This window comes from Zonotrichia leucophrys, chromosome 3, assembly GCF_028769735.1.
Source record: "Zonotrichia leucophrys gambelii isolate GWCS_2022_RI chromosome 3, RI_Zleu_2.0, whole genome shotgun sequence".
In the NCBI taxonomy this organism is placed as follows: domain Eukaryota; kingdom Metazoa; phylum Chordata; class Aves; order Passeriformes; family Passerellidae; genus Zonotrichia; species Zonotrichia leucophrys.
In genome coordinates, this window is record NC_088172.1 from 10,093,730 (window position 1) to 10,115,467 (window position 21,738).

Consider the following 21,738-nt stretch of genomic DNA (forward strand, 5'->3'; position numbering starts at 1 on the left):
GGAAACTTCAGACTAGATATTAGGGAAAGTTCTTCCTGGGAAAGATTGTCAACCTCCAAACCCTGGAGGTATTTAAAATACATATACATGTTGCACTTGGTGACATGGTTTAGTACTGAAATAACAGTTGGACTCAATGATATCAAAGGTCCTTTCCAACCTCAATAATTCTAAATAATAAATAACTCTATGATTCTGTGATCTTGAATATCTGTTTTTTAATAGCCAACCAATCCCATTTGTTAAATTAAAAGAAAAGTCCCCACTATAATTTCAGGGTCCATAATATTTTTTCCATATCTGGAACATACACATTTACCGAAGATTAATAAGTGTGTTAAATAAAATGTGCTCCTGTGTTTGCTGCTGCTGCTGCATCTTCTGCAGTAGTGAGCAACTGAGTGTTCCCTGATCACATTGATAATTCCAACCAACGAACCAACCAACACTGCAGCCACAGATGAACTTCACTAAGGTATGGGCAGAGGTAAAACAATAGAAAGCCATTTAAGAGCTTGGTAAAGAAAGATTTCATCTAAATTTCCCTTTAAGTCTACCAGAACTGCTGGAACCTCCACTGCAATTGAATGTGGCACTGACTGTGAAATGACTGCAAGAGTTTTGCTTGGCAGCAGGAGACAAAGAAATGGTCACAGCATCTTACACCTCCAATTATTTCCTTGCTTTTTGTTCACAACTTCATTTGCTGCATTTTCCCAATATGGTTTATTTAGGTACATGAGGGTGAAAGGATTTTTCTCTTGCCCCTTACTTTATGCAGCATGCCCACGCAGAGATTAGGACTCCCAAGTAATGATAATTTCCTTGAAAAAAACTTTTTGGTTATTCTTGCAAATAAAAGTGAATGTCATGGAAATGATTGTATGGAAGCAAAATGATATAAGTATAAAAATTGGTTAGAATCAAATAAGAATTTCAATTTAAACATTTATCAGAGCTTTATGGTTTAGGGACATATACTTACAAGGATGACCATGTAGCATAAAAAATGAAAGACAGCTCATTTGTAGTACATCCCTTTGTGACCTGTAGCTTCAGCCATTCAGTCACTATGGAGAACCAGGAGACTTTACCCCAAGCAATGTTATGTCTGTCATAAAATGAAAACAACCCTCTCAGAGTCGTCATTCTCTTTTTCCTCTCCACTCTTGCTCTTGTCAGGTTGCATTATACATAGATAACACAAATCTTGAAGACATGCCCTCTGGTTAAAAACAGAAACAACAGTAACAACAACAAGATCTCTCACACAACATGCCAACGTGAGCACGATTTAATCACAGATAATTGGAACATTTAAGAGCAGTGCTTAATAAAATAATAATGCAAGCCTTGGTCAACAAACATAAAGATGAGTATAGGAAAAAAAGTGATCTGTTCAATTATTATTCAGTCCTAATCCTGAGAGTCATTTGTTATTCTACTGAGAGCGGTCTAATTTATACAAAATATCCATTAAAATGTTTTGTTGGATCCATGCACAAATCAAAATACTGAAAATGTGTAATTACTTTCTCTCTCTTACCTATTTAGTGGTTATAGCTCAAGGATTAGAATTGACAATATTGATGATGATGAATATTAGGATGATTATGTTGATTAAAAAAAGGAATTATGTAATGGGCTAAAGTGGTAAAAAATCTCTTGAACAGCATAGTAGGAGTCTTCTTGTAAAAGAGGGCAGAGGAAAAAAAGGTACAGAAAGAGTGAAGCATTTCTCTGAGCAGTTCACATTTTTCTGAAAACATTTTTGACCTCCACACATACTAGACTTTTTTTTTCAAAGATTCTTGATCACATACAGAAGAGCTCATGCAATTTCATCTGTGCAGATACTCAGTTTGCCTGAGATTAATTTTTAAGACAGCAAAGGATTCTGTGTAAATAATCCACCTTCTTTTCTCTAAAACCAAATCCCTATTTTAGGGAACATTTTGCTTAAAAATGTTTGGAAGTATATGACAGTGGCATGACTGTTTCAATATAATGAAGTGATCCTAGTTTTTTTTTTTTCATCTATATACATTTTAAATAAGTTCTCTAAAGCATTAGGTTGTAGTGGTTTCAGCTGAGTGCACAGAGGCACAGATTGATGCACAGTTTCTGCAAAAACTTGGTTCAGAATATTGCACACCATGAGTGTATGAATGCAGGAAGGCTGAAGTTCAGTTTCAGGGCACTCCTTAAACTTTGACTTTTCTGGTTGGGACAAATTATAGGAGGCTTTAGTTTTAGAACATTTGCCGGGATGTTTTACAGAGTTACAGAACTGAAAGGAAATTCATGGGACCATCCAGCCCAAGCTTCTGTCTTATCAGAATCAGCTATACTTTTGTTATTCCAGCTTTTTTCCTTGGCTTTTATCAAGGCCTCCAGTATGGAAGTCTGCATAGTGTGTTCAGGTACACTGTACATCATTTCCTTTGCAGTTGTAAAGTTTTTCTTAATTTATATCCTTAATCCTCCTCGACATAATGTATACAAATTACTTTTTCCCTTTACTGCTGCACACAAAGGGAATATATGATTGCCTTCTTCTTTGTAGAAAATGTTTATTTAATAGTGTGTTATTGTGACTGAAATTGAGACTGCTAACTAATTTCACTGATGAAAAAGTGGAAAATTACTTTGTATTGCTTGAGGCATTTCCTTCATAAAATACTGAATATATAGAAAACATCTCTTGCATGACATTAGGTTATAAATATTTGAATGCATACCTGAAGATGCATAGCTCTATCTTTAGACTTACTCTGTTTCTTTTAAAAGATGGATGAAATTGTATTCTCGAACACTGAAACAGCCTGAAAATAGACAAACAGATTGTAAATAATTTATTATATTGAGGGAAAATAAAGTTCTGTGCCAAAGCAGAAAAAGGACTGTCTATTGACTAATGAAGATTTTGTAAATATGAACAACTTTCTTAAAATGACATCACATTACAGCTTGTAATACATACACAGTGGTGTGAATATTCTTACAATTTCTATATCTAAAGAGCAGTATATTTTACAAAATATTAGTCTTGAGTTCTGAAGTTCAAAAGCAAAGTGGTTTGCAGATTATGATCAATTTCAGGATATATTTTAATTTCAAATGATCATTTCTCACTTCTTTTTAGGGCTTACTGATTTGGGTTCTTATAGTTCCCCCTACCTTAAAATGTGTTAATGACATCATTAGTAATAACTGGACATGAATCCAATATCATCTTTAAAAAAAATGAAAAATGGTTGATGGTGTAGTTACTCTTCAAGTTAATAATTCTTTTCAGTCTTTTATAGGTTTCTTGAAGGTTCATTGTTTTCTGTCCTTTTAAACTACACCTAGCTGTTAAGTCTGCAATAATTACTATGCAGTAATAAATTGTACTCCAATGCCAACAGCCTAGGAGATCTGACTTTGTAAAGAGGCATTTTTATTATATCATACTTTCTGAAAAATTGGGGCAAAAAGGCAGCTGGACCCTGAGTCAAAGTCCAGTTAAACATTTCAGTAATTTTCCAAGTATGCAGCCACACAGTGCAGGCTGATAGTGGCTGGGCTGACAACTGAAGTGTCAGCTTAACAGCTGCTTCATTTCACTAGCTCTCGGCTCATAAACTTTATTTTTAATGAGCCTGCCTGTAGGACCACTAAAAAATGACCTTCACACAGGGCCTAGAGTGGTGACCAAAATAGATTTCTTGGGCAGTGTATAATATCACAGTGACCATAGCACAAAAAATAAGCAGTATGGTGAGAAAGATGTTGTACTAACTACTGATGAGAATAGTCTGTATTTTCATACAGAAAGATTATTGTGATAGCTGTGCAATATTTCACTGCCTTTGACTTATACTAATCTGAACATCTTCAGTGGCTTTAGTGGTATTGTGTCAGTTTACATCAACTGAATGAATGGCCTGTGATTTTAAAGTTGTGTTTAGGAGTTGTAAGCTGTCTTACAACAAGAAAATACATTACATAACAAACAGATAGTAAGGAGGCTGTTAATTTTTCCCTGCGCATTGCTTGCTGGTCTTAGAAAAAAATTCTCTTAATTAACTCTAATTTTCACCTCTTTTCTTAGCTAAACGCATTACAACCTTCTGTTTTGCTGTGCTGTTTGTAAGGATATGCTGCTAGTCTAACTTGAAGCAGTGTGAGTCTGGAGAGGTAGCTAGGGATTGGGGAAAAGGACTTCCATGTTGGAGTATGAGAGGATGAAAAGAAAGGTGCTCTTGGGGCTGTGTATGAGGAGTGTGTATGAGGGAGAGAGGATCCTTGAGCTGGGAAATCAAGCTTTCTGGGTATGTAACTTAACAAAAAAAAAGAGTTCCAAACTAAGCTGTGGTTTTTAAGAGCCAGTAAATTCTGATGTACTTAAAACAACTTCACCCTGGCTGCTTTTGAAGCAAGTGTAATAACTTAGTCCTGTGACATTGTGGGCACTTGCTAGAACTATTTTATCATTGTGTCCAAAGAGCAACCAAAATGACTTCCTGAAAGCACCAAAGGCCATACTACAGCTCCCGCTTCTGCTCCTCGAGATCTGCAAAAAACCCATAGCCTTACTTGTTTGAAAGTATTAAAACTTGTCAAAAGCAGGATAATTTCAATTTATTATTTGCATTCCAAAAGCAGCTGAGGCCAAGACTTCTGCAGGCTTTGTATGTCCCAAAACCATCAACAACTTAGCCCCTGGCATCTTTAAAATGTGAATTTTAAGTCCTGCAGGAGCACAGAAAAACAAATGGGAAGTGAACATACAGATGAAGCAGAAGGAAACAAAATAATGCACTACAAAATAACTTGCTGAATAGTTCAACAGTCTTCCTACCAGTGTTTATACAGATGTAACAGCACAGCAGTTTTTATGAGGACTGATCAGTTGCTGTTATTACTGATATTAAAAGAACATCTTTTTTCTCTCTTTAAACCCTGTCTTCAAGTTGTGTGATGCCTTTCCCGCAGTAAATTCTGAGGCACACGTTAGATTTGGGAGTTCAGCTGTATGGACTGTCTTTTATGTCTTTTGGTTTTGACTAAAGGTACATTCAGTATTGTTAATCCTCAAAATCTGGAAATATGTTCTGGTGCAAGGAACAGGTGTATGAGTTACAGAAAAAGTTCTACTCTTCAGTGTCACTGTGCTGGCTGATGCTCTTTTCGCTTGCTACTGAGATACAATGTGTGAGCAGATGAGACAAATGGCAACATTTCACAAGAAAATTTTCTCAGCAAAAATGCACAAATCAAGTTCATGTTTGCTTTTACTTTTTCCCAAGAAAGTAGTTCATAATGTTATGTGTACAATATCAGATTCCTGAATTTACTGAAATTAATTTCCTTCCTAAATTCTCACACCTTTTTATTCAGTATTATTTGCCTACACAATTATGTCCAAAATATTCTAAAAGGAATAGAAACTGCATTAAATTATTTCTGCAAGCAAGCTTCTTGCCTGATTACGTATTGCAGGATTCTGAAGACTAAGGGAGGTGTTTCTGCTGAAATATTTGTTTAAAAAATGCAACCAACCAAACAAACCAATCAGTTATCACTGGGGTTTTTTTTCTAAATATTAATAATACTATTATACTTGTATCTCTGTACCTATGCTATTGCATAGATTCACTCCCTGTCCATGATGCAGCAGGCAAGTATTCTCCCAGGTCTTCAGTATTTCTAGGATTTTGTCAAGGCACTGGTGGTCCATAAAAATCCCCAGCTGCTCTTAAAGATTGTTTAAGAGCTTCCTCCATGGAGCAATCATGAGGCAGCCACTTTGCCCAGCCCCAGCTGTGTGACATATATCTAGTTTATCTGATGACTGGTTGAGAATGTAACCAAAATATAAACCAACAGCATGAAAAAACCCCACCCTGCTTAGAATGAGTATGTCAGAGGATGATTGCATTTTTAAAGTTGCTTTCGTGGGAGTTGTTTTGAACCCTTTTGAACAGTTTTATTACATAGTGTTTCCCTATGCATTATTTTTTTATAATCAAGGCCTGCATATTGACACAAAGTGTCTGGGGAGATCTGGAAGTGGCAACAAGTATTTTTACATTCTTCCTTCTACATCACCACCCTGTTATCAAAGAATCATCAAGGTTGGAAGAGACTTGCAATATCATCTAGTTCAACTATATGTTACATTAGTAATTTTTCCCTCTATATGCCAGTAATAAGGCAAGTTAAAAAGCAATTGAAGATACATTTTTAAAGGTCATGACAACATTTTTTTGCCAGTTTCATAGTATTTTCAGCCCTCCTGCTTAGAATAAGGTCTGTCTTGGCTAATTTTCTTTATCTAAAAACCTTCAAACTCAGGACATTTTATGATTCCATGATATTCAGTTGAGAAGAACTTGTGCTTTTATGCTTAAATTATAAGGTATATTTAAAAATAGGTTGTTTAATCCATGTGCTCTTTCTTTTAGCCTTGTCTGGTCTTGTCCTGTCTTTGTGATACTCTATGCATCTTCCTGGGATGCTGAATCAGCTTTTAGAATTAACCAGATCCACAAGTTCAGGTTCTAATCAGGAGGTATTTCTAGCATATTTGTTTTGGATCACTAGCCCTGAACACATCTGCTGGGAGAGCTACTGCTAAAGTATGGTCTTTTGGCAGATACACAGGAGCCATTAATAATTAAACTTGCATTTCTTGGGAAAAGCAAACAGGATTGTTCCAAGTTAACACCTTTATGCTACTGCTACAGAAGAGAGCACCATAACCAGCTTCCAGCTAAACCACCTCTCTTGTGCTGACTAGCCAAGCTGGGATGGCAGAGGTGAAAGGTCTGCTCTCCTATAGTAAATCAGATTATAACAAGTACTGCCTTAGCATTTATTCCTTTCAGAGGTCTCAGTTGTTAAATGAGGGGCAGCTGTGGTTGTACAGGTGTTCCTCTGAGGAAGGGCAGTTCCTTGCTGTGTCATGACAACAAATTAAAGCTGCAGTCCAGCCCATGGAGTTCCAAGAAGCAAATGTGTGAACCACAACAAATTCAGAAGATTTTGGTATAAAATCAATGACGCTCTGATAAAAATAATATTTCTATCACTGTAGATAGAAATTGTCTTATCTTTAATGGGACTTTTTTTTTTAAACTGGTTTTAGCATGTAATGTTTTGGCTGTGTTTAGAATTTATCATACATTTTTCTCAGTAAAGTAGGTTCTGATAATAGGGTTTTTTTTTTCTTTTTGTACAGATTAAAGAGCATCTTGCCAAGGGTCAGAGGATGTTGGCTGGTGATGGCATGTCCCAAGTAACCAAGACACTATTGGATTTAACGCAGAGGAAAAATTTTTATGCTGGGGACCTTCTAGTTTCTGTGGAAATTCTCAGAAATGTTACAGACACATTTAAAAGAGCAAGTTATATCCCTGCATCTGATGGGGTGCAGGTAAGAGAAACATTGTAAAGGTAATGTTTCAGTTGATGGAGTTTATGTCTGTATATTGCAGTGTACTGCACGGCAACTGGTTTGCCCACAGAGGAAACAAAAGTCTTCCACATGATAGACATAAGCATTCTTCACATAAAACTAAGATCCAAGTGTAAAATTGGAAGAAGACTCAGCTACGTTTATTAAGACAAATATCCAAACCAATGCAGCAGGTGAAAATTGTAAAATGCTTTATTTGTAGCATTTCAGGATCTTTGTCTTTCAAGGTTTGGTTGACTGATAGGTGGTGTTGGTAATTTTTGGCACTAAGCATTTCGCTAGTGTTCTTTCTTCCAGTTCATTTCAGTTCTAAACTAGCTCATTTCAGTTCAAAATCCAACCACATTGTTATGTAATTCTGCCATTGGTTCTTCATTTCAGATAAATGAAGCTTGTTAAAAGTGCACAGAAGTGATGGATTAGGCATTTTATATAAATTTGCTATTTTACATGTAAGATTAAGTCTTCTTGTGCAAGTGGACAAATAAAATGCTACAAGATGTAAAACAAATATAATTATTTCTACATAATGGACGGGACAATTCTTACTTAGGACATCTGGATAAAGATATTGGTTTCATCTTATATCTGAAAATTTTAGACAGTTTTCAAAGATTGTAGACTACTGAAAAAGAATACTAAGAAGGCAGATGTATATAATATTTATAAAAAGAGAGATTAATGATAATTTATAAATACAAATGAAGTTATTAATGCAGATCATGTATACATATCTCTGTAAAGGTAAGCATAAATTATAAATACACTTCAGAATAGAATCATGCAGATGAAGGGAGATATGTTAGAAAAGACATTTTTTCACAGTTTATTATTCAAGACTTGCTATTATATTTTCACTTTTCTAGTTTTTCTTTGCACAAAGAACAATTAAGTTCCACAGTAAAACCGACATACCTTGTGTTGGCCTGTAGCCAGCTGAAAGTGTTTTTTTTAAACAAAGCTTTTCAAAAAGTATGTTTGCTGAGAAATTCTTTTTGTTTTATTGAGAGTCAGTATCTATTCAGTAATAGCTTTACCATTAAGCAGGATGTTATACACTGAAAATTTTCATGCAGTCAAGAGTCTGATTGCCCAGTGTGACTTCTTCGTGGTTCACAGGCACTAAAAACTCTTTATTAGAGCCAGTCTTGAGAAATTAAGTGAAATCTTGGATGATTTTGTCCATGGGCCTAGCAGATCAGGTTATTTGCAGTTTACATATGTTAAAGAGAATTTGATTCTTTTCCCACTGATGATAGTGCCAAAAGTTTTGCTTCATTCTGCAATGTAGATCTGTTTCCAAAATTCTAATAGTATTCAGGCATAACTTGACAATGTTATTAAATATTTTTAAAGAATTTTAATAAATAATGTAGAAATTAGGAAATTAAAAATATAACAATTGGTAAGCCATATTCTGAAGGTTTTCTTAAACCAAAGAAAAATAACTGTATTTCAGTATTTGCATGCCTAAATACAAAGAGTTCTTTAATCCCAGTTTAAAAAGACACTCAAACTCCAAGTCCGAAAAAATGAAAGTATCAAAAAAGAAAAGAAAAAGAACGAACATCAAGCTAAGGTAAAATTAAAAAAAAAGAAAAAAACAGTGGACAGTATTCAGGAAAGTAAGTGAAATCAGACTAAAACTTGTGTTTGGCCCAGGGGATGTATTAAGAAAGGTTCCTGTTACTGACTTCCGATGATATATAGTGAAATCCTGGTTCGGTAACAAAAGTTTAAAATTTCTATAAATTTGTGAGAAACATGGATTTTTCCATATGTAAACATATGTCATATTCTACCATACTCTGGAGTATTGTATTTATTTTTTATTTTCATTAGGACATACTTTCATACTTCCTAGCTCATCATCAAAGTGAGTTACAAAAAGGTAAAAATTAAAATTGCATGAAAAGTCTTCTTTATGTAGAAGCTCTGTGTGATGTTCTAATTCCATTCTATATTTTAACTAGATAAAGAGTAGAATTTCTTATTTGATGTATTTTGGATTTTAAGAAATTATCAGAAATGCATGAGTGAGGTTTAAAATCCCTAAAAGCCATAATTTATCACTTTGTGTGATGTTGGAAAAGTAGGTTATGATGAATTACGGACAACAGGCTTTTTTTAAGATCCATGCAAAAACAACACTTGAATTATGACTGAAAAAGAAAAATTATATATGTCTGAATATATTTGTTTCTTATACACTCCATCCATCTAGATGGTTCTTCAAATGACTACAATATCTGTTTTATATTCAGTATTAATATTCATGAATAGTGCAAGATTTGTAATTCAGAGACTCCATAACAAAATGAATGAACAGAAAAGTGACATAAAATTTGAAAATTTCCAGCTACTTCTCAAAAATGAAGGTGCTGCTGCCTGATGTGCTGCATTGAAAATGCCTCTTGTTTAGGCAGACATTTCCAAGAGCAAAATAAAGTTTTTAAGGTATGCATATTTAGTGCCAAGTTATTTATTACATGACTCCTTTTATTTTGCATCTTTTAACTGTTTTTTGCAACAATATCTATGCATACTTGAACATACAATGTCAGGAACAAAAATAACCATTTATGACGCAGTTGAACAAGAAGGTGTCTTGCATCAGTGACTGAGAATATCAGTGCAGTAGCAGAAATTATTGCAAGACAAGTCATTCAATTCTTCTATAAGCAAGGTGATTCATGTAATATAGGAATTCTTTAAAATACCCTCTGCAGGTACACTGAGGATATGAGATGGTCACTGCACTTAGGTGAGAATGATTCTAGCAGGAAGAAAATACAAATTTTAAATAAGCAAAATGAAAGCAATGTTTTGAAATATTATCCAGAACTGGTCTAAAAGTGCTTGAACTTCCTTCTAAGGACAGGATGGCAGGAAAGTAACTGCATTTCAGGACAGAATGGCAAAGCAAGTTCTACAATCCCCTGATGCAGCAACCAACAGGAAAAAAGGTTTCTCTCCAAAGAAGTTAGAGCAGTCTAATCCCTTTTATATTAGCCATAGGGACTATTGCTGTGAGCCAGGGTTTAACAGGATTGTCCAATCCTTTTTCCCTCCACCTTCTCCCTCCCACACACACATTCACTATGCTGAAGTCCAAAAGTGGAGGTGACTTAAGGCTATCCATTAATTCCTCCTAGGGAGGAATTCTTCTCTAACTGTATAAAAGGATTTCTGACAGCTTTATTCCTGCAGAGAGGGTCAAAGAATTTGGACTGGAACAGAGAACTACATCCATTGTATTACAGTAGAAAAAATTGAAAGGAAGGAAATTAAATTAGGAAAATGTTGTTGTCCATTCCCAGCTGTAACTGGCATGATCATCAAAAATAAAAGGGCAAAAATAAAGGACTTCAAAATTTGGTTCTGGCTGTCCCAACATTTTCTATAGTGACCAGTTCAGTATTATGCAAGCCTGCGTATGAAAGAAAGAAGCTTGATTCTACAGGGAGGTCCAGTGTTTACTGCAGTAATTCCCTCAAATCACATCCATAATGCTTCTAAAATTTAGCCTTCACACCTGTCAATCATTTTACTAAAGGACAACGCTGTTTCTTTCATGATTAATGCAATAAACAAGAGAGTAGTCAAAGTAAGACAAAGACTTTTTAACCCTTCTTCCCCTGTCACATTTTTTAAATGCATCTCATATCTATTCATTATTGAAGCAGCAAAGCCATTTGCTCATCTCCGTTTAATTCACAAAGCACTGGCATTGCTTTGAAAAATCACTTGGACTGAAAAACCTGCACACATCTCACCCTCCAGTGCTACCATAAATATGGCACCAACCAAGATTAGAAATAGAGAAAAAAGGTCCCAAGAAGAAATATATTTGTATTACTAATTTCATACACCTAATTTATACTTTTTTGGCAAGTGCAAAAATATATATTAGGCAATTTACTGCTCATCTTTTGTTTTTGTTTGTGTAGCATTATTTATAAACTTTTCCACATATATTTCTGTCAATTGTTGGTAATTTTAATGCTTTCTGTAACTAAAATAAATATAGAAGTTAACTAATATAAAATATTATTAGAAAAGCCATGTAATATATCTGCAAGAAACATTTTAAACTTCTGAGTTCTCTTCATGCACTCATTAGACAGAAATGGATACTTTTGCAATTAAGGCGTAGATTGCAGGGGAATCAGTGTCTGCAGTGTAACGCAAAACTTCCTTCAGAACAACTCTCTAGTATGATAAATTGTCCCACACTGAGTTCCATGCAGCTGCTGCTATACTGCTACCAATGCCCTAATAAGTTAAAGTTAAAATTTCCATCCACTGCATTTCTACAGCATTACACTGGAAGAGTTGAGAACTACCATGTTTGGAAAAGTGTTTTCCTTCAGGCAAAATCTTTCATAAGGCCGACTCTACCTAGTAGAAGTCTTCACAAAATTACAATGCCCTACAGTAAGTGTGATGGTAGTGCCATGAAACTGGCATGCCTTGACCAATATAATTTACTTTACTTGGAGGACCAGTGAAGATGTACATTTTTCATAGCTGAAGTTGCATTTACAGAATTGTGATTTGCCAACCTGGTTAAACAGGCAATTCCTTTGTCACAAATACCAAATGGAACTCCTTGCATTGTGCTTTATTTTGTTATGGAATGTCTGAATGGGATTAAATGTATTCTAGGTATATAAGCAGTATGTAGCTGTATCTATTCTTCTTATTCTTAACTTGACTGGAAATTCTTTACTATTGCTGTAAATTGGATCAAATAATGATAACATTTTTCTTTTGTGTCCTATCATTAATCCCCATCTTGTCCAAATGCTCACTTAAATTTTCATAGGAGCTTGCTGAGCCATTTTGTTTATTTTCATGAAGTTTGTGTGTTACTGAAACTTTTGGATATTTTGCTAGTGACCTCAGTGAGAGAAGAGTTGTAGTGTCATTAATGAACAGGATTATTTTATCCAAATTCAGCAAAATTTCAGTCACCTCTAGAGTAAATTTGGTCAAGTTCAAGAAATTTTTATCCATGTGAATTTTATAGTTAGCATGGTTAACTTCCTAATGATTAGGCAAAGATAGATCCTTTTGTTTGTCAGGTGCTTAGTAGTGGGACCAGGTTAGACTTGTAAAATGTTATTATAAAAAATAGTTTTCACAAGTTTTCTTCAATTTTGCATTCTAAAATGTTTTACTTATATAGTTGTGAGACACCTAAAATGTTGGTGATATCTCTGGTTTGAAATGTTTTTTCAAGCATACCCACCACAGACTAATGTTGGAAGTTTTTCCTTTCTGGTTTTAGTCATTGTGCAGTTGAATCCTTTGTACTTTCATTAATACTGAGTTAAAGTTGCTTCTTACTTAAACCTTATTTAGGTCCTGTTTATTCCCCAAAATGCCTAAAAAGTAAGTGTGAGGTAGTGACCTGTGATCTGAGTTCCAGCAAGGTCACATTGTCGGTATTCAAGTTAAAGTTTTTTGAAATTGTGGGGAACTTAATTGCACTCTTCAGCTAAGGTTACTGGAAACTACATGTATCTTTTATGAAGGAACAGAAAAATTATAATTGGCAGGCTGTAGACAAAATTGACATTCTGCACAAAATGTGATACAGAGATGAGAACAGAATGCACAAATTTTTAGCTTTTAGGGATGAAGAAGTTGGGAATACAAATTGCTAGAGAGAGCAGACAAAATTAGAAAGGAGATTTCTCCACAAACATTTGGAGAAAAGTGATTTTTTTTAAATATATAATTTGTATCTAACTGTTCTGCATTTTTCCCTTTATACTTAAATGAATAGGAGAATCAGAAAAAGGAGTTAACAGCTTAAGGTCAAAGAAACAGAAACTGCTTATTCCTTTTAAGTTGAAATTTCTAAAAGGATAGAGACAAGTGTGACATATAGAAGTAAGAAGTGTCTGATTTGAAACTGTATCGACCAATGAAATGTCATTGAATGCCCTATATATGGTTATTAAGGATAATTTTCTCATTTTGAATAGAAACTAAAGACTGGAGACTGGTGCTTTCTTAAATGTACTTTGGTTTTTTGCAAAACTATGGTTGTCTAGTTTCTGGAATGAGAGCAATTTGTGAAGAGAATACCATCACATTTAAAAGTTTAGCAAGTTTAAAATGGTTCTTGTTTCATAAGAAGTGGTACTATGGAACCTGATTATATACACAAGAATTAAAAGTTTACCAAAAAATATGTGCCCTCTTATCAAATGTATTATTTTGCTACATCATCTCTTCTACTGACAGAAAATAGGCTGCAGAACTCTGTCTGTAATAGGGAAAGGAAAGCCTTCTTAATGTTAGATTAAGGATGTGGTCGTTCATATCTTTCAAATCATTTTACTTAGTCATTCATTTACTTGGTTTTTCAGAACTTCTTTCAAATCATAAGTAATCTATTAGATGAAGAAAACAAAGAGAAGTGGGAAGATGCGCAACAGGTAAGATTTGATAAAATTTAATATATGTTTTCAGAAATCAGGTTAAAGATGCACCCTGCTGTAGTTGAAAGAAAATCCTAAGTGATAGAATATTTGGGAGAAAAATTGGTCCTTTTCAAAAAGGAGCAATTCAGGACCCACCAGCTAATTTTGTATGTTGAAATTATATTTAGAATATAAGCTGCTTCTCTTGATAAAAATAGATTTTTATTAACATTCCATAGGATTATTCACTATGTCTTTGCTTTGGACATTGTAATGAAGTACATACAAAAGCTGAAAAATGCTACTGAGGGCTAGCTGCAATGCTGCTTTTGTCAAACACAACACATCAGACCCCACCCAGAGACCTCATGCAACATGTCTCAACAACTTACAGAAATGCAAACAGGTGACCTGTCATATAAGGTTGTATTTAGAAGAAAAGTTGTCATCCTCAGGACTGAAAAGTTTCTGGTCTAGAAATTTTTTTAAAATAGCAAAGTCTAGCAAAAATCATGAATGAATGATAAAAGAGCTAAAATTCAAATACCCCCCCCCCCTTTTTTTTTTCCTTGCATACAAGAATTTCCTATATTTCCTGCATGGGAACTTCTTATACCAAGAAGTTACTGGACAATGTTAAGATTTGTGTTCTTGAACATGACTATAATACTGTCAGGTTTATTCAAGTACAAATAACACTGGCAATGGGGATGAACATAGTTATGTAAAGAGACAAATTTGTGGGGATGCTCAAAGGCAGGGAAACATTTTTTTATGGAGAAGGATTAAACAAAACAAGATACTTCAGAATGGAAGAGTCAAGTGCACTTATTTGCAATAGGAGCTTTTAAAAGCAGGAGTGGTTTGTATAATGTGCTGCAGGAATACTTAATCTACTCATTCGTGCTTCTTGTTAAATAACTAAAGGACGTCAAAATAGTGGCAGATGCAGAATGAATACAGGACATACTTATTCTGTAGAAGGCTATCTTGCAGGACTTCTTACAACTGAAAGGACACAAGTTAAAAAGGTCAATAGGCAAATTTATTGAAGAAAAACCATAAGGCATAAGGCAGTCTTTCGGCAAAAAAAGCTGGGCAAGACTTTCCAAGCTAGTATCACTATATTCCTGACCCCTTATACTCTTCCTTAGATATCAGCTTTTTGCTACTGTCAAAGGCATGAAAATAGCTTACATAGATCTGTGCTCTACTCTTGTGTAGTCATTGTGACTGTGTTCTATAGATACTTGAACTTTGTTCACTTTTTGTGTCATTCCTAATAAATCACAAGGTACTTAAAGATCACTGAAGCTATTTACCCTCAGTTCTGTAAGTTCACATTTATGATATCACTGAGAAAGGGAAGATCAAGATTTTTCACTACTAATTCAAACCTTGCAGTAGGCACATGACACTGCAGCTGACCCAGTACAATTCAGCTGGGAATCATATTTTTTCTTTTCCTGTTTTTCTGTTCCTCTGTAGAAGAGCCAGATACAAAAATAGAAAAAGTGTGTAATTTTCTTTAGCAGTGATGGATGGAAGCAGCAAAATCACATACATGTGGGCAGTTTCCATAAACAACACCAAGATAAGGAGACCAATATTAAGCAATTTGAGCCCTACTAATAAGCAGACATGATACCACTCCTATGGTATTGACCTTGTCTTCTACCTCCATCTTGCCTGCTTACCCATGCCATATCAGCCATCTGACGCTGGAGATTTGGGGATGACAGCACATAAGAGGAAATTCTGAGAATGTGGAGACAAAGAGGCAACAGTAAATCTCCAGTTCCCTCTTTTCACTGCTGCTTGAAGAAGCAGCAATGTTGAAAAACAGAGAGGGAACATGTTGTTTCTACTTTTCCTCCTTCTCTCTGCCTGGTAAATCATTGTCTCACACATCTAGATACAGCAGAAACCCAAATGAACCAAGATGAGCTGAATCCAGGAGTATTGGGGCCATAGGTTCCTGGTTGCAAAGCTAGAGGCTTCACTAAATTTTAGGCCACTGAGATATGAATCCCCCAATACCCCTAGTCTTATTACTGCTCTTGTGCAGTTACATAAGCAGGCTCAAAGTAACCTTGGAAGCAAGTAGCTCTTCATAACAGCTTGGAGGAGTGAGCAGGCACTAGTGAATAAAGGTGATTCTCTTTCTGATTCAGCCACTCAGCTTAATTTTCTGTAATAAAACATTGCAAACCTAGGTGTAGTCTGACCAACCTTTTTGCCAGCTTGCACAGTTTTCTTAAACTCCACAGCTACTGTTAGCATAGATCTCTTAGCCTGCTTTCTAGATTCTGTGCTGGAAAGAAAATCTTACTCACTGTCAGAAAATTGCTGACTTTCAATCAAGTATACAGCTGCAATGCCTCAGCACATCTGTTTTTCTAGCTGAAATGCCAACAGTTAATAACCATTAATTACAGGTTATATACCATACCGATAAGCAGCACTCACTTTAATATTTGCCTTTTTTTAAGAGCTGATGTAAAGCACTGCTCACAGGAAGCCATTTCAATCCACAATGTGTAAGTCTATACTGGAGCTTCAAAACATGGGAGCTGTTCTGCATATTCTTCATCAAGATCTGCCAGCATCCTATTGATTAACCAGTACTTCAGTACTTCAGAAAAACCCAGAATACCTGCTCAACTGAGTGCTCAACAGTTAATTATTATACAATTTTATATGCAAGAGCAGGGGTTTAAAAAATCTGACATTTTTCCTTAGTACATAATCTGTGAGTATGTGTGCTTTGAATGAGATGGATGCAAAACCCACACTTACGACTTCAGTAATTCATCCTTAAGAAGATGGACATTAAGTCTCTATCACCTGAAGCAGCATTTGCAACCTGTTAGGATCATAATTATCACAACAAATTCTTTTTCAAAACAGTATTACTGCCCTACCTTTTATTAACAGATCCATACAGGAAACAAAGCAAAAAGTTCACTATTCTGAACCTAACAACTGTGGATCTAGATAGATAGAGCAAGATGAAGATGGAGAGCAGCATGCTGGAATTTATAGTCTCATTAGGGCTTTTTTAGAGTCTGCAGTCCCAGTAGTGGAAAGAATGGGTTGAATATTGCTTATAAAGTGAAATTTGAACATTTCACTGATATGAAGAAAAAACCACCATGAACAGGTCATCCGTTATTTTTTCTATTGCAAGACACTCTACTACTGAAAATTGTCTTGTTCATAACAGGCAATAAAAACCAATTTTTTTTTATGTGTGTGATATGAACAGAACTTTTAGTCCTATTAATAACTGTTATATCTCTAATGCTGTTTTGTTGATGAATTGTTATTGTATTATTGTTAAATATTAAAGAAAATGTTTAATATTTTAAAATGTTTTAAGCTTTAAAAATTATTAAACATTTTAAAAGCTTTAAAAATTATTTTTAAAATTTTTTAAAGCTTTCAGCTTTGCAAATAAATTTTACTTTTTGAAAATGTGGTTTTATAATTTTAAAAGCCAAATTGAGAGGCTACATTAGCAATGCCAAGGCTACTGCAATTTATTTTAGTTTACTCTGTCCAGTTCTGGGCTCCTCAGTACAAGACACAAAGTAATGGCATGAGCCCAGAAAAATACCATGAAGTTGTTTAGGGGAGTAAAACATTAGATATGCAAGGATAGGCTGAAATAGCTGATACTCTCTTGTTTGAAAACATGACAATATAAAAAGTTCCTGAAAGTGAAAAGAGTAAAGAAGACTGAGCCAAGTCTCAATGGTGTCCGTTGACAGAATAAAAAACGAGGCACAAAAATTAAAATACAGAAAATGCCATTCATGTATAAGAAAAGGTGGGAGTGGGAGTGATTGAATGCTAAAACATGTTGTGCAGATAAGCATGGGGGTCATCTTCCTGGGAGACATTCAGAATCCAGCTGTGTGAGTTCCTGGGCAACTTGCTAGAGCTGATCTTGCTTTCCACAAAGGCTTGAGCCAGATGATTTCCACTGGCCCCTTCTAACCTCCAATATTCTATGATTCTACTACTCCATATCAGCAATGAAAATAATAGTACTAGTAAAAATTTAACTTTCTTACATGTTGTCTAATGCAACAAAGGTTGTCATACTGTCCAGGCTACAGTAAGATTTGCATTACCGTTTGTATCAGTAGTTCTGAAGTTACTGAAGATATCTTCAGAGGAAGAAAGAATATTTTAATTAGAGTTGTTCTGTAATATGAAATGCTTTAACCATTAATGAAAGTAATGGCCGCTAAGTTTTTGAGAAGTGCAGTGACTTAGCAGAAACATTTTCCACAGTTCCAGTGCACAGTTGATTTCACGTAACTTTATGGGAAGTAGTGTCTGTTTATATGATGATATAAACAGACTGTTATATCTGTGCAACTGTTACTTCTCAATTTGCTTTTGATGGCATTTAGATTTTATTTGAATTTGCAGCTGAGGGCATTTTGTATTATAGTAAATGTCATGTCTGACCTTCCTTTGTTAGATCTATCCAGGTTCAGTGGAGTTAATGCAGGTGATTGAAGATTTTATACACATTGTTGGAATGGGAATGATGGACTTTCAGAATTCATACCTAATGACTGGAAATGTAGGTAAGAAATAGAAATTTCTTCTATCAAATTTATGACCTGTTGAAAATCAGAAGTTCCAAGTATGTACTATAGGGTTACTGCTTCTATCACATTCCAGATTATGTGTTGCTTGTTTATCCCCTCTCTGGTTTAGCACATGCAGAATGGCTTACATGTTGTATTTCTTCATAATTACATCTCAAAATCTAATGCAAAGTTTTAGAATCAAAATTAAGAAAATACTCACCAGAATATTATGAACTGCAGGTAGATTTTAGAGTGTTTCCAGGACATGTAGTGTTTCAAATGCTATATTAGGAAATTGTGCTAATTGAGTTAAAATTCATATAGTTTATAGCGTGAGAAGTGTTTATTTTGTTGACATTGTCTTTTAATATTCCATTTTCCCAAAAAAAAGTCTTTGCACATGTTATGGTGTGATAATAATCAATATAGACAAACAATAATTTTTTAAAATATACATTAGTTGCCAAAATAATTAAAGTATAGAATTTGTTATGTTAGTTTTTGTATGTGTAAGAGTTTCAAAATTTTATTTAGATTTATTTTTCAAACTTTGTTTTTTGCCACTGAAGAGTTGCCAGGTAATAGTCATATAATAACAAACATCAAATATAAAAATACCTGGCAACTCAATTGCATTTATTAGTACTTATAAATGAGCTGGAATGAAAGCAGTTTTTTCAAAAATTAAACTTAAAAATTTGTTTGAAAAGCTATTCTTTAATAATTTTGTCTTTTTTTAGTAGCTTTTTTGTTCAATTAACTTGCTGTAGCTGCATTTTTATAGTGCCAGGAAAGTATTAGCAAGTTGTATGTCAAGAATAAATCCAAAATATGTATTGTCTGATAGCAAAACTTCTGGTGTTAATATGTTTTTTCCGATTTTAAGTTAGCATCTTACTGCACATATGTGCCAGCTTTTCAGCAAGTCATTAGAATGAGTAAGAAAATATGGTCATTTTGAAATTAGTTGGTGGAATAAAGCAGGGAAAATGTTGGATTGTCCCTATTGAATATTTACTTGCTGCTCTACAATAATAAATATTTATTATTGTTGTCCAGTTCTTATTACAGAGTGACACTACTACAAGGCACAACCTTGTACTGGAGACATTTCAAAGAACTCCCCAAAAAGAACTCTGTCAGCCTTAAAATGTTTAAAACATTGCAGTAGGGTTTTAACCAGTGATTTATTATTTTTGTGGTACTACTGTTTGCACTTTAATACCACCTAAAGCTTCTTCCAGTTGTCAGTCCTTCATTGTGCTAGACCCTCCACAAATTTATAAAGGAAAGTATTTTTTCTGAAATGTTTGTTCTATGAAAATTTTCTGACAAAATAAAAAGTTGAACTTATTTAAAGCACACAGTCCGTGCTGCTTGGCACATTGTAGTACATTCTAATCTGTTTGTCCTCTGAAAAATGTGAAAAAAGTATCAAACAGGCAAATGCATTCAGATTAAGAAGGTGCATTCAAATAATCTATGTCTCTACATATTCATGGCTTCACATGGGAAACAGCAATAACATTCCAATTGGATCAGAAACTTTGCTGTGCACTGGCTGGTTTAGATAACTGCAGAATCTTTACAGTCTTTCTTTTGATTATCTTCCTCTTCCCACATATAAGGTATTTTTAGGCACTTAGGAGGTCTGTTCTTAACTATAAAACCATCAAAGGAATAGAAAAAAACTGAGAAATGAGTGGTGAAAACTGGAAATGAATTTATAGGTTTAATCTGACTTCCTAGCTCTGTGCCTTGATGTATTGGCATGAGTTCATCCACCCCATGCTCGTTCAGCCATCAAAAAATGATTTGCGGTGCAGATCATTGATCAGAATACTTGAGCTCAGGTGACATGCTGAGATGGAGACAGAAGGCTGTTATCAGTAAGGAATAATTTCTTATTTTCACTAACAAGAAAGGAATGTATCTGGAATAATTCAGTTTTAGTGTAGTTGTCCTCAGGGCATTGGCATAACTGTCTGACTGCGTATGTGTGGGTTTTAGGAAATATTTATGTTGATCCCAACTGAAAAGAATAAACTATGCAGTTTTGGACTGGTCAGCAATAATTATTCTATACCAACAAGAGTTTATAAATATGTGAAGTCTTATCTATAACAATTCTTTTAAGTTGACAAACACATTTAATTCAGGCAGCAGATATTGTGCATAAATGAGACCCAAATTTTAACTGTATTCATCTTTAAATAGAAAAATCCAATAGTTCATAGAATAAAATCATAGAACAGTTTGGGTTAGAAGATACATTTTCAACTCACTGGTTGCTCAGAGCCCTATGACATGTAACTGTGAATGTTTCCACGGATGGGGTATCTTCTACTACCTCTCTGGAAAACCTGTTTCAGTGTTCACCCACCCTTATTGTAAAAAATCTTTTCCTTATATCTAGTCTAAAGTTATCCTGTTTGATCAAAACCATCACTCCTTGTCCTATTTCAACAGCCCTCTAAAACGTTTTTTCATCTTTCTTACAGGCCCCTTTTAGATAGTGAAAGGCTGCAATAAGATTTACCTGAAGCCCTCTCTTCTCCAGGCAGAAGAACCCCAACACTCTTAACCTGCCCTCATAGCAACAGTGCTCCAGCCCCCTGATCATTTTTCTGACCTTCCTCTGGACCCACTCAAACAGATTCATGTCCTTCCTGTGCTGGGAACCCCAGAGCTGGCTGCAGCACTGCAGGTGGGGTCTCACCAGAGTCGAGGAGCAGCATCACCTCCCTCACCCTGCTTTTGATGCAGTTCAGGATACAACTGGCTTTCTGGGCTTCAAGCCCTCAGGTCTAGCTTTTGATCCCCCAGTATTCCCAAGTCCTTCTCCTCAGGGCTGGCCTCAATCAGCCTGTGCTGATGCCAGGGGTTGGGTAGCAGCAAGCCAGGTGCAGCACCTTGCATTTGGACTAGTTGAACCTCTTGAGGTTCCCATGGGCCCAGTTCTTGACCTTTTCCAGATCCCATTATTCAGGTGTGTCAACCACACCACTCAGCTCGGTGCCTTCTACAGACTTGCTGGGGACACATTTGATACCTTTGTCATTGATGAAGATGTTAAACAGTACTTGTCACAGCACAAACTCCTGAGGGACACCACTTGTCGAGTGTCCATCAGGATACTGAGCCATGAACTGCTACCCTCTGGATGTGACCAACCAAATTCTAATCTATCAAAGAATCCCCCCGTCAAATCCTTACCTCTACAATT

The 21,738-nt window shown here is 35.2% G+C and overlaps 1 protein-coding gene across 10 annotated transcripts in view; it reads left to right on the forward strand.

The window, feature by feature from the left end:
- Positions 1-21,738, forward strand: part of ADGRB3 (adhesion G protein-coupled receptor B3) — a 445,880-nt gene that overhangs the window by 210,454 nt on the left and 213,688 nt on the right. For all 10 annotated transcript variants that reach the window (XM_064707320.1, XM_064707325.1, XM_064707328.1 and 7 more), the window contains 3 exons: positions 7,229-7,423; positions 13,849-13,917; positions 18,398-18,506. In XM_064707320.1, the coding sequence (XP_064563390.1) occupies positions 7,229-7,423; positions 13,849-13,917; positions 18,398-18,506 (373 nt within the window). The remainder of the gene's footprint in view (positions 1-7,228; positions 7,424-13,848; positions 13,918-18,397; positions 18,507-21,738) is intronic.